General features: G+C 38.8%; 1 protein-coding gene across 2 annotated transcripts in view; it reads left to right on the top strand.

The window, feature by feature from the left end:
* Positions 1-7852: 7852 nt before the first annotated feature.
* F9 (coagulation factor IX) overlaps positions 7853-14880 on the top strand; it is a gene marked incomplete at both ends in the record, with an annotated part of 30455 nt that continues 23427 nt past the window's right edge. The window contains 3 exons of one of the 2 annotated variants that reach the window (XM_081042220.1): positions 7853-8033; positions 12487-12650; positions 12848-12872. In XM_081042220.1, coding sequence (XP_080898346.1) covers positions 7946-8033; positions 12487-12650; positions 12848-12872 — 277 coding nt within the window. The remainder of the gene's footprint in view (positions 8034-12486; positions 12651-12847; positions 12873-14880) is intronic. The other variant, XM_081042221.1, reaches the window with a different exon arrangement.

Raw genomic sequence — 14880 nt, 5'->3', positions numbered from 1 at the left:
CTGGGATAACATCAAGCGCAACAACACGCGCATCATAGGAATACCAGAAGGTGAAGAGAGGAAGCAAGGGATTGAGAACATATTTGAAGTAATAATGTCTGAAACTTCCCTAACCTGATGAAGGAAACCAACATACAAGACCAGGAAGTGCAGAGAGTTCCAACCAGGATAAACCCAAACAGGTCCACACCAAGCCGCATTATAGTTAAAATGGCAAAGCTTAAAGACAAAGAGAGAATCCTAAAAGCAGCAAGAGAAAGACAGAGGGTTACATACAAGGGAACTATCAAATGACTTTTCTACAGAAACATTGAAGGCCAGGAGGGAGTGGCAGGAGCTACTCAAAGTGATGGAAAACAAAGGCGTACAATCTAGATTGCTTTATCCAGCAAGGCTGTCATTTAAAGTTGATGGAGAGATAAAGAGCTTCCCAGAAAAGAATAAGCTAAAGGAATTTGTTACCACCAAGCCAGCATTGCAAGAAACACTAAAAGGACTTCTGTAAATAAAATAACATGAAAAAAACCTAACTACAAATTTTAAAATGACTATAACTATGTATATATCAATAATAAATTTAAATGTAAATGGATAAAATGCTCCAATCAAGAGACATAGGGTGGCTGAGTGGATAAGAAAGCAACACCCTTGTATATGCTGTATACAAGAGACTCACCTCAGATCAAAAGACACACACAGGCTGAAAGTGAAGGGTTGGAGTAAGATATTTTATGCAAATGGAAATGAGAAAAAAGCTGGAGTTGCAATACTTATATCTGACAAAATAGACTTTTTTTAATTAAATTTATTGGGGTGACAATTGTTAGTAAATTTACATAGATTTCAGGTGTACAATTCTGTATAACATCATCTATAAATGTGTGTTCACCACCCAGAGTCAGTTCTCCTTCCATCACCATATATTTGACCCCCCCTTACCCTCATCTTTAAAATGAAGACCATATTAAAAGATAAATATGGGCACTATATAATAATAAAGGGATCGATCTGACAAGAGGACATAACCCTAGTAAACATCTATGCACCCAACATAGGAGCACCTAAATATATAAAACAGATACTGACTGACATAAAGACAGAGATCAACAGTAACACTATCATAGTAGGGGACTTCAACACACCTCTGACAACCAGGGACAGGTCCTCCAGACAGAAAATCAATATGGAAACAAACAACAGCCTTAAATGATACATTGGACCATTTGGATTTAATCAGTATTTTCAGAGCATTTCACCCCAATGCTGCAAAATACACGTTTTTCTCAAACGCACATGGAACATTTTCCAAGATAGACCATATGTTAGGCCACAAAACAAGTCTTGATAAATTTAAGAAAATTGAAACCATAACAATTGTCTTCTCTGATCACAGTGCTATGAAATTAGAAATGAACTACAGAAAAAAAAAACTGGAAGACACACCAATTCAGGGAGGCTGAATAACTTATTACTAAATAATGAATGGGTCAAGCAGGAGATCAAGGAAAAATCAAAAGATATCTCGAGACAAACGAAAATGAAAACACGACGACCCGAAATCTATGGGATGCCGTGAAAGCAGTCCTAACAGGGAAATTCATAGCACTGCAGGCCTACCTAAAGAAACAAGAAACATCACTAATCAACAGTTTATCTTCACACTTACGGGATCTGGAAAAAGAACAGCAAAATAAGCCCAACGTGAGTACAAGAAAGGAGATAATAAAGATCAGAGTGGAAATAAATGAAATAGAAACCAGAAAACAAAATATCAATGAATCCAAGAGTTGGTTCTTAGAAACTCATTCAAAGAAGATAAACAAAATCAACAAACCTGCAGCCAGACTGCTTAAAAAAAAGAGAGGACTCAAGTTAATAAAATCAGAAATGAAAGAGGAGAAGTGACAACAGACACTGCAGAAATACAAAAAAATTTAAGAAATTACTATGAGGAACTGTATGCCAACAAATTTGACAATCTGGAAGAAATGGACAATTTTCTAGAGGCGTACAACCTTCCAAGGCTAACTCAAGAAGAAACAGAGAACCTGATTAGACTGATTACCACCAGGGAAACTGAATCAGTAATCAACAATCTTCCAACAAACAAAAGCTCTGGACCAGATGGTTTTACAGGTGAATTTTACAAAACGTTCAAAAAAGAAGTATCACCTATTCTCCTCAAGCTCTTCCAAAAACTCCAGAAGGAGGAAAGACTCCCAAACACTTTTTTTGAAGCCACTATCACCCTGATCCCAAAATCAGAGAAAGACACCACAAAAAAAAGAAAACTACAGGCCGATATCTCTAATGAACGTAGATGTAAAAATCCTCAACAAAATATTAGCGAACAGAATTCAGTAATACATTAAAAAGATCATACACCATGATCAACTGGGATTCATCCCTGGTATGCAAGGGTGGTTCAACATCCACAAATCAATTAATGTGATACACCTCATTAACAAAATGAAAAATAAAAATCACATGATCATATCAATAGATGCAGAAAAAGCATTTGATAAAATCCAGCAACCATTTATGATAAAAACCCTTAAGAAAGTGCGAATAGAGGGATCATATCACAACATAATAAAGGCCATGTATGATAAACCCACAGCTAAGATCATACTCAACGGGGAAAAGCTAAAACCATTCCCCCTAAGATCAGGAACAAGGCAAGGTAGCCCACTTTCTCCACTTCTATTCAACATAGTGCTGGAAGTTCTAGCCACAGCAATCAGACAAGAAAAATAAAAGGCATCCAAATTGGTAAGGAGGAAGTAAAATTATCATTATATGCAGATGATATGATACTATATATAGAGAACCCTAATGACTCCACCAAGAAAGTATTAGAGCTGATAGATGAATTTAGTAAAGTAGCAGGATACAAAATTAATATTCAGAAATCAGTTGCATTTGTATATAACAATAATAAAACATCAGAAGGAGAAATTAAAGAAACAATCCCATTTACAATTGCTCCAAAGACTATAAAATACCTGGGAATAAATTTAACCAAAGCAGTAAAATATCTGTACTCAGAAAATTATAAGACACTGAAGAAAGAAATGAAAGAAGATATAAATAGATGGAAACACATACCATGTTCATGGATAGGAAGAATTAATATAGTTAAAATGTCCATACTGCCTAAGGCAATATACATATTCAACGCAATTCCTATCAAACTACCAACGACGTTTTTCACAGAAATAGAACATATAATCCTAAAATTTATATGGGACCATAAAAGACCCCGGATAGCCTCAGCAATCTTGAGAAATAAGAACAAAGTGGAAGGTATAACAATATCTGACTTCAAATTATACTACAAGGCTACAGTAATCAAAACAGCATGGTACTGGCATAAAAACAGACACATAGATCAATGGACAGAATAGAGAGTCCACAATTAAATCCATACCTATATGGCCATTTAATCTACGACAATGGAAGCAAGAATGTACGATGGGGTAAAGACAGTCTATTCAATAAATGGTGCTGGGAAACCTAGACAGACACGTGCAAAAAAATGAAGCTGGACCATCTCCTTACACCATATACAAAAATAAATTCAAAATGGCTTAAATACTTAAATGTAAGATCTGAAACCATAAAATACCTAGAAGAAAATATAGGAGGAAAATTCACAGACATTACCCGGAGTAAGATTTTTACTGATATATCCCCTTGTGCGAGGGAAGTAAGAGAAAAAATAAATATATGGGATTACACCAAACTAAAAAGTTTTTTCACAGCAAAGGAAACCATCAATAAAACAAAAAGGGATCCTACTGATTGGGAAAAGATATTTGCCAATGATATATCTGATAAGGGGTTAATATCATAAATCTATAAAAAACTCACTCAACTCAACTCCAAAAAAACAAACAACCCAATTAAAAAATGGGCAGAGGACTTGAAAAGACATTTTTCTAAAAAGGACATACAGATGGCAAACAGACATATGAAGAAATGCTCAACCTCACTAACCATCAGAGAAATGCAAATAAAAACCACAATGAGACACCACCTTACTCCAGTCAAAATGGCTATCATCAATAAGTCAACAAACAACAAGTGCTGGTGCGGATATGGAGAAAAGGGAATGCTTGCGCACTGTTGGTGGGATTGCAGATTGGTACAGCCACTATGGAAAACAGTATGGAGGTATCTCAAAAATCTGAAAATGGAACTAACTACCTTATGATCCAGTAATTCCACTCCTAGGTATCTATTCGGAGAAATCCAAAACTCCAATTCAAAAATCTCTATTCACTCCTATGTCTATTGCAGCACTACACACAATAGCCAAGACATGGAAACAACCAAAATGCCCATCGGTAGATGACTGGATTAAGAAACTGTGGTACATTTATACAATGGAGTATTATGCAGCCATAAAGAAGAAAGAAACCTTACCATTTGCAGCAACATGGATGGATCTAGAGAACATTATGTTAAGCGAAATAAGTCAGAAAGAGAAAGACAAGTACCATATGATCTCACTTATATGCGGAACCTAAAGAAGAGAATAAGTGAATGAACTAATCAGAAACAGTTTTGGAGACAAAGAGGAAAAACTGAGGGTTGCTAGATGGGCGGGGGTGTGGGGACAAGGGGGAAGGTGAGGGGATTAGAAAACAGTCGGTAACCACAAGATGGCCACGGGGTTTTGAAAATTAATTTGGGGAACATAATCAATAATGTTGTAAAGATTTTGTTTGGTATCCGATGGACACGTGTCCCATTCGGGAGACCACCTCAGGGATGATGTAGATGCCTGATCACTGCAGTGTACACCTGAAGCTGAACAATAATGAATGCCAACTATAATTATATATATATATATATGTGTGTGTGTATATATATATACATATATATATATATATATATATATGTATTTATCTGTATGCGTATACTTACAAGAAGCGGAGTACAGCATTAGGAATAGAGACAGTGGAAATGTAACAGCTCAGTGTGATGTCAGAGGGATAGTGGATGGGGGGAGGGGGGTCCACACAGTGTGAGGGATATAAATGATAAACGTCTAAGTATTTCTTCGTCTTGTGTACCTGAAAGTAATAAATAAATAAAAAGGAACATCTACAAAAAACCAACATCTATCATCATCCTTATTGTAAAAAGACTAAATGTTTTCCCCAGATAGATCAGGATCAAGGGAAGGATTTTTATCTCACCACTATGATTAAACATAGTACTGAAAGTTCTAGCAACTGCAGAAGGCCAAAAGTATATATAGAGGTATATAGATTGGAAACAAATAAATAAAACTATACCTCTTTGCAGATAACATGAAATTGCAGATTTCTTCATAGAAAACCTCAAACAATCTACAAAAAGAATAAAACAAAACCTCCTACAACTAATAAGTGATTTCATTAAGGTCAGAACATGTAAGATCAATACAGAAAAATGAACTGCATTCCTATTTACTAATAATGAATATGCGCAAATAGAAATTAAAACACAATAGTATTTTTAATTACTCCAAAGGAAATGAAATACTTAGGTATACACCTACCAAAACATGTATAAGATATGTATGTTGAAAAGCACAAAATGCTGATGAAAGAAATAAAAACCTAAATAAATGGAGAGACATACATGTCCATACCATGTCCATGGATTGGAAAACTCAACATAGTGAAGATGTCAATTCCTCCAAATTTACATAAAGATTTAACACAATCCCTATCAAAACCAAGACTTGTTTGTACTTACAGATAAGATTATTTTGAAATTTAAATGGAAAGTTACAGCCCCTAAAATAATTAAACAATCCCGTCACAGAATATTAAAGTGGGAGGAATCACTATCCTTGATGAAAAGGGTAACTACATAGCTATAGTAATCAAGACAGTGTAGTACTGGGAGAGGGATAAATACATACAGCTATGGAACAGAATAAAGGACCTAGAAATGCACCCAAACCAATAAACACAACTCTTCTGTGAAGAAACTGCATAAGCAATTCAATGGAGGAAGGGTAGTCTTTTTAACAAATCGTGCAGGAGGAATCAGACAACTATAGGAAAAAAACCAAAACAAAATGAAGCTCAACCTAAACCTCGTACCTTATCCAAAAATGAACTCACAATGGAGAACAGGCATAGAAAATTTAAAACTATGAAATATATATATTTTTACTTCATTTATGTTTTTTTTTTAACTTTTATTTATTTAAGTGCATATTTCCAGGACCCATCACCTCCAAGTCAAGTAGTGGTTTCAATCTAGTCGTGGAAGGTGCAGCTCACAGTGGCCCAAGTGGGGATCAAACCAGCAACCTTGTAGTTAAGAGCACCACGCTCTAACTGAGCTAACCGGCTGCCCCTATAAAATATTTTTTAATGGCAAAAAGGTTCAGGATTAGTGTTAGTAGAAGAGTTCTAAATATGACACTAAAGGTGTGATCCATTAAGAAATGATAAATTGGACTACATCAAAATTTAAAACTTTGCCTCTGTGAAAAACCCAGTTAAGAATATGAAAAGACAAGCTACACTCTTGGAGAAAATATTTGCAAACCATATATCTGACAAAGGACTCATATCTACAATATACGAGGTATGATCAAACAATACCATGAATTTTTAAATAAAAATAATTATTACACTAAAAGACACATTGCCATTAATCCCCTTCAAAATACTCCCTCTTGCTTCGAACACACTTATCCCCTTGTTCTTGCCACTTTCTGAAGCAGTTCTGGAAGTCCTCTTTCATGAGTGTCTTTAGTTGTGCTGTCGTGGCTGCCTCCAGGTCCTGAATCGATTCAAAACGTTTACCTTTCATGGTCATTTAGACTTTGGGGAAGAGCTAGAAGTTGGACGGTGCCAGATCCGGTGAATAAGGTGAATGAGGACACACTGTAATGTTTTTTGTTTCTTTGTTTGTTTAACTTTATTGGGGAATATTGGGGAACAGCGTGTTTCCCCAGGACCCATCAGCTCTAAGTCATTGTTCTTCAATCTAGCTGTGGAGGGCGCAGCTCAGCTCCAAGTCCAGTCACCATTTTCAATCTTAGTTGCGGAGGAGGGGGGAGGCGTTTGGGGGGGCACAGCCTACCATCCCATGTGGGAATTGAACTGGCAACCTTGTTGTTGAGAGCTCATCCTCTAACCAGCTGAGCCATGTGGCCACCTCTCTGGCAGCACAGTGGCAGCTCATTGTCTTCAATCTAGTTGTTGGAGGGCGCAGCTCACTGGCCCATGTGGAAATCGAACTGATAACCCTGTTGTTCAGAGGTCGTGCTCTAACCAACTGAGCCATTCGGCTGCCACCAACTGAGCCATCCGGCTTCTACCGTAATGTTTTTATTTGACAGAAATTGCCATACCAGAAGCGACGCGTGACACAGAGCGTTGTCATCATGGAGGATGATTTATGGCACACTTTAAAACACATCTTTTCTTACCTGCAGCTCGCACCCAACTGACTGCACCAAACAAGTTGAAACTTATCACACACTGTTATTAAGACTCAGCATGCTGCTTCCTGTATTGAAGATCCCTGTCTTTCTGTTGGATGGCACTCGGCATCAGCATTCACCGCATGTTCTAATCACAACGGAAAGGCTCTGTGTCACACATCACTTGTGGTACGGCAATTTCTGTCCAATAAAAACATTTTTGCTGCCCCAGCAATTTGTAACCATTATACCTCCCCTTATGTTAATGATGTATCACTTCCTGCTCAAATCAGCCACTGTGGCAGAAGCTCATGGAATCAATCAGAGGTGAAGTTCAGTGGTAGCAATTGCCTATTCTCTTCACTTAATCCAAGAGGCCATTGCAAATAGCCCAAAGACCCACTGAGGGAGATGGACATTATTTCCCAGAAGTAAATACAGCTCAGCCTGTACTTTGGAACAATTGGTCAACCTTGTCACTTGCACAATCTGCTAGCAAAGGTTATGCAGTGCCTGAACAGGATCATGGCAGAATCACCAGGCCTCATCACCATCTGCCTTTTAGGATATCTACTCAGTGCTGAATGTACAGGTTTGTTTCCTTTTTAAAAAATCATTGAGTATGCTTGTCTTTTAGGTATACAAACGTCTGGTGCTGTCTTCTTCATTAAATAATGATTACAGGACTTGAGAGCAATATTTAAGATTCTAGTAGTCAGCATGTGGGTTAGCAAATACTGGTTTCTGGTAGCTGAGTCTTCATTTTAAAACTAAATAGATTTACAATGCTGATGGTACATTTTTTGAATAGATGCTGTAGGATTTAATGATTTGACAATAGTCAAATCTTAGCAATTCTTCGAAAACAGTTATCTCCTTGGTTAAAAAAATTAAATGTGGGAAAATGTTTTAACAAGGAAACAGCAGAATACAAAGAAAAAATTAACTATCTTTTTGGTTATTTTTACTGACCATTTTAATATAAAAATGGGAAACATTAAAGCCACAAACAACAGTTTTATTTACACAAAAAACTGATTTTAAGATATATGATGTGTTTCACAATTTTAGAGTTATATAATAAGGCATGCCTCTAATTTTTAAAATCCATAAAATTATGTACCTTCAATTTAAAGTTTTAGTTAAAACAGACAAATTTTTCATTAGTAAGCTGTTATTTATCTCTAATTTTTTTCATGGATTAGGAAGAAATTATATTGTCTTTGATTCTAAACATCTTGGAGTTAATACATGGGGAAATCTAATACTCACTTGCGCTCTTAGGACAGCAAAACCAGTCTAAGAATTGATGTAAAGAGTAGAAACTTAGTTAATGCATTGTATGTCACTTGGTTTTTTTCACAGCTTCAGAGACTTTATACACTCCCCAAAGGAAGGCACACTGAGAAGGAATTACCCCATTTAGACAAACAGCATGTTCTCACAGGAAGCATTTATCACACTTAATTGTCAGACTACTATAATCAAATGTAGTAGCTGACAGTGCCAAGATCAGGGGTTCCAACCCTAAGCGTCCCCAGAAAGCAGACTGGCCCCATGGTTCCCACTCCAGACATGATGTCAGACTGAAATGCAGAAATAATGATACAAGAATGCAAAGGTTAAATCAAACTAGCAAAGTGGGTAGAGTCCAGGAAAAAAATTTAGCTGGAAAACTTGCAAAGTAGGACCTAAAGTCTTGACACATATCTCATCCGTGTGAGATCTAGCAGGACAAAGGATACAAGCCCTTCCTTCAGGATAAGTGGTGAGATGGTGGAGGTTTTAAGAGGGCTTCTGCCCCCTCAACGACCTCAGATATTGGGAAAAGGACAGATACAAGGAAAAAGAGGGACTGGGATTTCAGAGCTTGGGAAATAATGACTAAAAGAGATAAACCTGAAAAGATGCTAGATCTATGACCCTCAGACAATACTGCGGAGAAAAGCAGTGTGATTCTGGAGTCACTGGAGTCGAAGATAATAGGTCCTTGAGGAGAGAGACAGGAGACTTTCCCTAACATTACTGATGTAATTCTTTCTGCTGCTGTTCAACTGTCAATTGGCTTCGAAAAGCAGTGTCTATGAATGATTTACTGAGCTGTTGCATTTTCATGACTGCTGCCTTTAGGCATTATTGCATCAATTTGGATTTTGAAATCAAAGCTGTTCTGTGAAACCAGTTCAATTTTGTAAAGTGTACAGACCGAAGTTGTCTTCCTTCCTTCCTTCCTTCCTTCCTTCCTTCCTTCCTTCCTTCCTTCCTTCCTTCCTTCCTTCCTTCCTTCCTTCCTTCCTTCCTTCCTTCCTTCTTTCCTCTCTCTCTCTCTCTCTCTCTCTCTCTCTCTCTCTCTCAATCTCTCTCTCTCTCTCTCTCTCTCTCTCTCTCTCTCTCTCTCATTCATTCGGTCCATATACTTTGCAAAACTGAGTGACTACTACGGTGCCAGGTACTGTGGCAAGTACTAGGGACATGGGGATAAGTCAGACTCCCTCTTTGACCCAAAGCACCATGAAGTCAGGAGAGAGATTTTCAATATAACGTGATAAAATGTGTACCAGGTGCTAAAGGAGCATAGAGAAAGGAATACATTAACTGGGGAAACACTTGACAAAGAGACAATATTTTGAGCTGGGTCTTAAAAAAATGAATAGATTCACTCTCCTTACACGTCTGATCTATGCCAAGAGGATCATTTCAGCGCAAAGATCCAGACTCCGAAAGAATATGAGGAGGGCGGCCGGATGGCTCAGTTGGTTGGAGCGTGAGCTCTGAACACCAGGGTTGCCGGTTCAATCCACACATGGGCCAGTGAGCTGCGCCCTCCACACCTAGATTGAAGACAACGAGCTGCTGCTGAGCTGCCGGTGGGGCGGTCAGATGGCTCAGTTGGTCAGAGCGTGAGCTCTCAACAACAAGGTTGCTGGTTCAATTCCGGCATGGGATGGTGGGCTGTGCCCCCTGCAACTAAAGATTGAAAACAGCAGCTAGACTTGTAGCTGATCCACAGCTAGATTAAAGGACATCAACTTGGAGCTGATGGGCCCTGGAGAAATATACTGTTCCCTAATATTCCCCAATAAGAAAATTTAAAAAAAGAAAAAGAATGTGAGGGCTTTCAGGAACTCAGTATGTTTTGAGTACTGAATATGACAAGTGAGGCAGTATACCCATTTTACATTGGACCAAGTTAAGCTTCAGAGATTATGTGACTTGCCTAAGATCTCACAGCCAATAGATGGTAGATATGTGATTCAAATCCAGGTGTGTCTGATCTGCAAACCCATTCTTCCACTTGACCACACTGTCAAAGGATGCAGACACAGATGCTATTGTAGATGGGCCCAGGGCCAGGCAAATGAATTGCCAAACAGAGAGGAGGTCTTCACCAATATGCGATGGCATCCATCTGCAGCTCGGGGATCATCTCCCACAGTGCTCCGCTGCCTCGGAAGGGAGAAAGAAGGCTGATCTAGTGGTTGAGATTGCAGGGTATTGCAGACCTGAAGAAGGGGTGAAGGCAATTGAGAAAGCTGGCAGATGAAGCGTTAAGAGGGCCGGCCCGGTGGCTCAGGTGGTTGCAGCTCCGTGCTCCTAAAGAAGGCTGCCGGTTCGATTCCCACATGGGCCAGTGGGCTCTCAACCACAAGGTTGCCAGTTCAACTCCACGACTCCCACAAGGGATGATGGGCTGCACCCTCTGCAACTAAGATTGAACACAGCACCTTGAGCTGAGCTGCTGCTGAGCTCCCAACCACAAGGTTGCCGGTTCGACTCCCAGATGGTGGGCTGTGCCCCCTGCAACTAGTAATAACAAGTGGACCTGGAGCTGAGCTGCGCCCTCCACAACTAAGACTGAAAGGATAATATCTTGACTTGGGAAAAGTCCTGGAAGTACACACTGTTCCCCAAAAAAGTCCTGTTCCCCTCCCCCCCAAGAAAAGAGTTGAACAGAAAAAGCCTAAACTAAGTAACTAAATTCAGGGGGAAAAAGTGAAGCCCAGGGGACTTGAGAGCAAGAGAAAAGCGAGGTTGTCAAGGGACCTGAAGGCTCCGTAAAGTGAAGAGCTGCAATGAAAATAGGGAAATAGAGTTTAGTTTGTTTCCTTTATCTTTTTTTGTTTTTGAGTTAATGAGAAAGCAGTCCCAAAATGCCCTGGAAAGTTCATCTCCAAAGCACCTGTTGAGATGGTATCAGATAGTCTCTTGAAGAAACAACTCCAGGCAAATTCTTAAGTTCCTGTTATCAATTATAGATATAGATATAAATAATATATCTGTATCTATTTATATATCTAGAGAGAGAGAAAGAGAGAGAGAAACAGAAAGACAAAGACAGATTGAGATTTGAGAGTGAGGAGAGAGGGAGGGAGAGGGAGAATTAGGTGAGAGACCTCAATTCTCCAAGCTCAGGAGTGTCCCTACTGGCTGGCTAGTCAGTCAGAGCTAAAATAAACCATATCCTGAATCCTAGAGAAAGACATCAATGGAATTCCTACAACACATGCCAACTGAAGGTGTTGTGAGTTTAAAGATAAAAAAAAGTTAATGCAGTGATTTTTCTTTCACATCTAGTAAGAGACCCTGGGGTTGCATTTGCAGCTAGGCCACAATTAGGCTTCTGTTTTTCCAAGAGAAATTTGTTGCAAAGTCCTTTGGACAACTTATTCCTGAAGATACAAGCCCAGCCAGGGTGACAGTTGTGATGAACTGCAATTAGCTATTTTCAAATCATGACAAAGTGTGAAGTTAACTGCTTACTTAAGAACTTTCTTTTTCATCCAAAGTAAATTGAAATACGATTGAAAACCTGACCTTTTGTTACTGGAAGCGCTCTTGACTAAAAGTCAAATTGAATTTTAATTCCTAAATCTCCATGTTTATACAGGAGAATGAGAACATCATAGATTTGGGCTATATGCCCCCAAGATAAATTGACTTTGGGATTACTTGGATTAAAAACAAAGCCTTTCCTAAGAGATGTATTTAATTTTCATGATGTTTTCTTTTTCCTAAAGCTAAAGACTAGTTCTTTTAAATTTCAGTTTTTCTTGATCATGAAAATGCCAACAAAATTCTGAATCGGCCAAAGAGGTATAACTCAGGTAAATTGGAAGAGTTTGTTAGAGGAAACCTTGAGAGAGAATGTATAGAAGAACGGTGTACTTTTGAAGAAGCACGGGAAGTTTTTGAAAACACTGAACAAACTGTGAGTATTTCCATATAACATCCTTCAGATGCAGTGCAAAGAATAGTAAACTTAAAAAAAAAAAAAAAACTTCTCTTTGGAATTTCAAAATATATCTCTATACATACGCATGTTATAAATGCTATAAAAGAGAAGGAATCAAATCCAAAACATTTTAAATGCCCCCATCCATTAACTTCTCCTCTTTTTCTTTATAGACTGAGTTTTGGAAGCAATATTTTGGTAAGCAATTCTTTTTATCCTCTAGCTGGCATATGAAACATTTAAGAATTATGTATTTTTGTTTTCTATGTAAATAGATATTAAACTCTGTCAAAAGGGCTCAGGAAAATTAAGTTCCCCTCTTTTACCCAAGATTGAATGGTGATATACTACAGGTTTATGCCTGCATGGGAGACACTGGTTGGCAGATAAGCTTACTCCTCCCTAGGGCTTCAAAAAGAACATCGTTCCACCCCAGGAAGCTGGAAGGAAGAAATAGATGATTGTATCTGGGGACTGAATGAGAATTTGCAGTCCTCAGCAGAGAATCAGAGAGCGCTGAGCGACTTTATCGCTTAAAAGTCCTCCTCCTTAGGATGGCCTGCAAGGCCCTCCCTTCCCACTGCCCCTCCCCTCTCGTCTCCTGCTGCTCTCCACCTAGCAGGCTGGACCCTGGCCATCATGGCCTCCCTGAGGTTCCTGCACACCCTAGGAATACTCCCACTTTAGAGTCTTTGATCTGGCTGTTCCTTTAATGTTGAATGTTCTTCTGCTCCTTTTCCCGAGGCTCACTCTTTCACCTCCTTTGGGACTTTGCCCAAAGGTCACCATCTCAATGAAGCCTACCCTGATCATCCCTGACCATCTATTAATACTTCAACCTACACCCTCCCCTGCCCCCCACCCCCCGCCACCAATAACCCCTTCATTCTAGACACTGTATCCTGCTCTATTCTTTTTCATAGCACTTTTCACCATTTGAGGTATCATGTAATGTTATTACTTATACTACTTATTTAATTTCCCACCTCACTAGATGGCAAGCTTCCCATTGGCAAGGGTATTCAATTGTTTTGTTTATTGATGTATTCCTAGTACCTAAACAATAACTGGTACAGAAGCACTGAGTCAATACGTGTTGAATAAATTGACCAAAAGGAGAAAAAGTCAAAACTGTAAAGACAACTACATTTTAAAACTCATTTAAAATCTAGCAGCTGGATTTTGAGGCAGTGTAAGTTTCACAGGTAGACTTGTCTGGACAGCAAATTCTCTGAGTTCCATCAATTTGACATCCAGTTCTAGTTTCCAGTTTCTATTCTGGAGACACTGTTGGACTGGTTCATACTCTCAGAACTCATAATTTCTCCACTTCTGTTTTGAAATTATGAGGGAAGAAGAGATCTACTCCATTACCTTTGCTTTGTCTGCCTTTCCTTGTTCTTGGTAATGATCACTACTGTGCAATTCTTTTTTCTTTTAACTTTCATTTATTTTAAGCATGTTTTTCGAGGACCCATCAGCTCCAAGTCAAGTAATTATTTCAATCTAGTTGTGGAGGGCGCAGCTCACAGTGGCCCATTATGGGGCTTGAACCAGCAACCTTGTTAAGAGCACTGTGCTCTAACCCACTGAGCTAACCGGCCACCATTACTGTGCCAGTTCTTTATTGATGTATTCCCTGATAGTCAGTCCAAATAAGTCTTTTCCTTCTCTATTTCTACTATATTTAAAATTTTGAATCATGTGATATTTTTTAAAGGACATCAATTTCTACTCCTGCCCCTCCCCCCCAAAATATACCTGGATATATTTAAACTCCTATGATCCCTTCACTGCCCACCCCCGACCTGACCTCCCACTCCCTAGCAGGGGTAGGTCAGTATCTCTTAAGCCCCAAATGGGACCCCTGCCTTCTAGGTCACAGGCCGTGGTTATTGTATATTGGGTAAAGATACCTGGAAAACATCAAGGGCATGATTCTGTCACTACTGCTTTGTCTACTGAAAAAATAAAACACAGGGGCAGCTGGTTAGCTCATCTGGTTAGTGCACGGGGCTCTTAACAAGATTGCCAGTTCAACCCCCACATGGTCCACTGTGAGCTGCGACCTCCATAACTAGATTGAAACAACTACTTGACTTGGAGCTGATGGGTCCTGGAAAAACACACTTAAAATAAATAAAAGTTTTAAATAAATAAATAAATAAATAAATAAATAAATAAATAAATAAATTTGAAAAAAACA

Source organism: Rhinolophus hipposideros (genome assembly GCF_964194185.1).
Source record: "Rhinolophus hipposideros genome assembly, chromosome: X".
NCBI classification, from domain to species: Eukaryota; Metazoa; Chordata; class Mammalia; order Chiroptera; family Rhinolophidae; genus Rhinolophus; species Rhinolophus hipposideros.
This window is presented reverse-complemented; position numbering and strand designations above follow the sequence as displayed.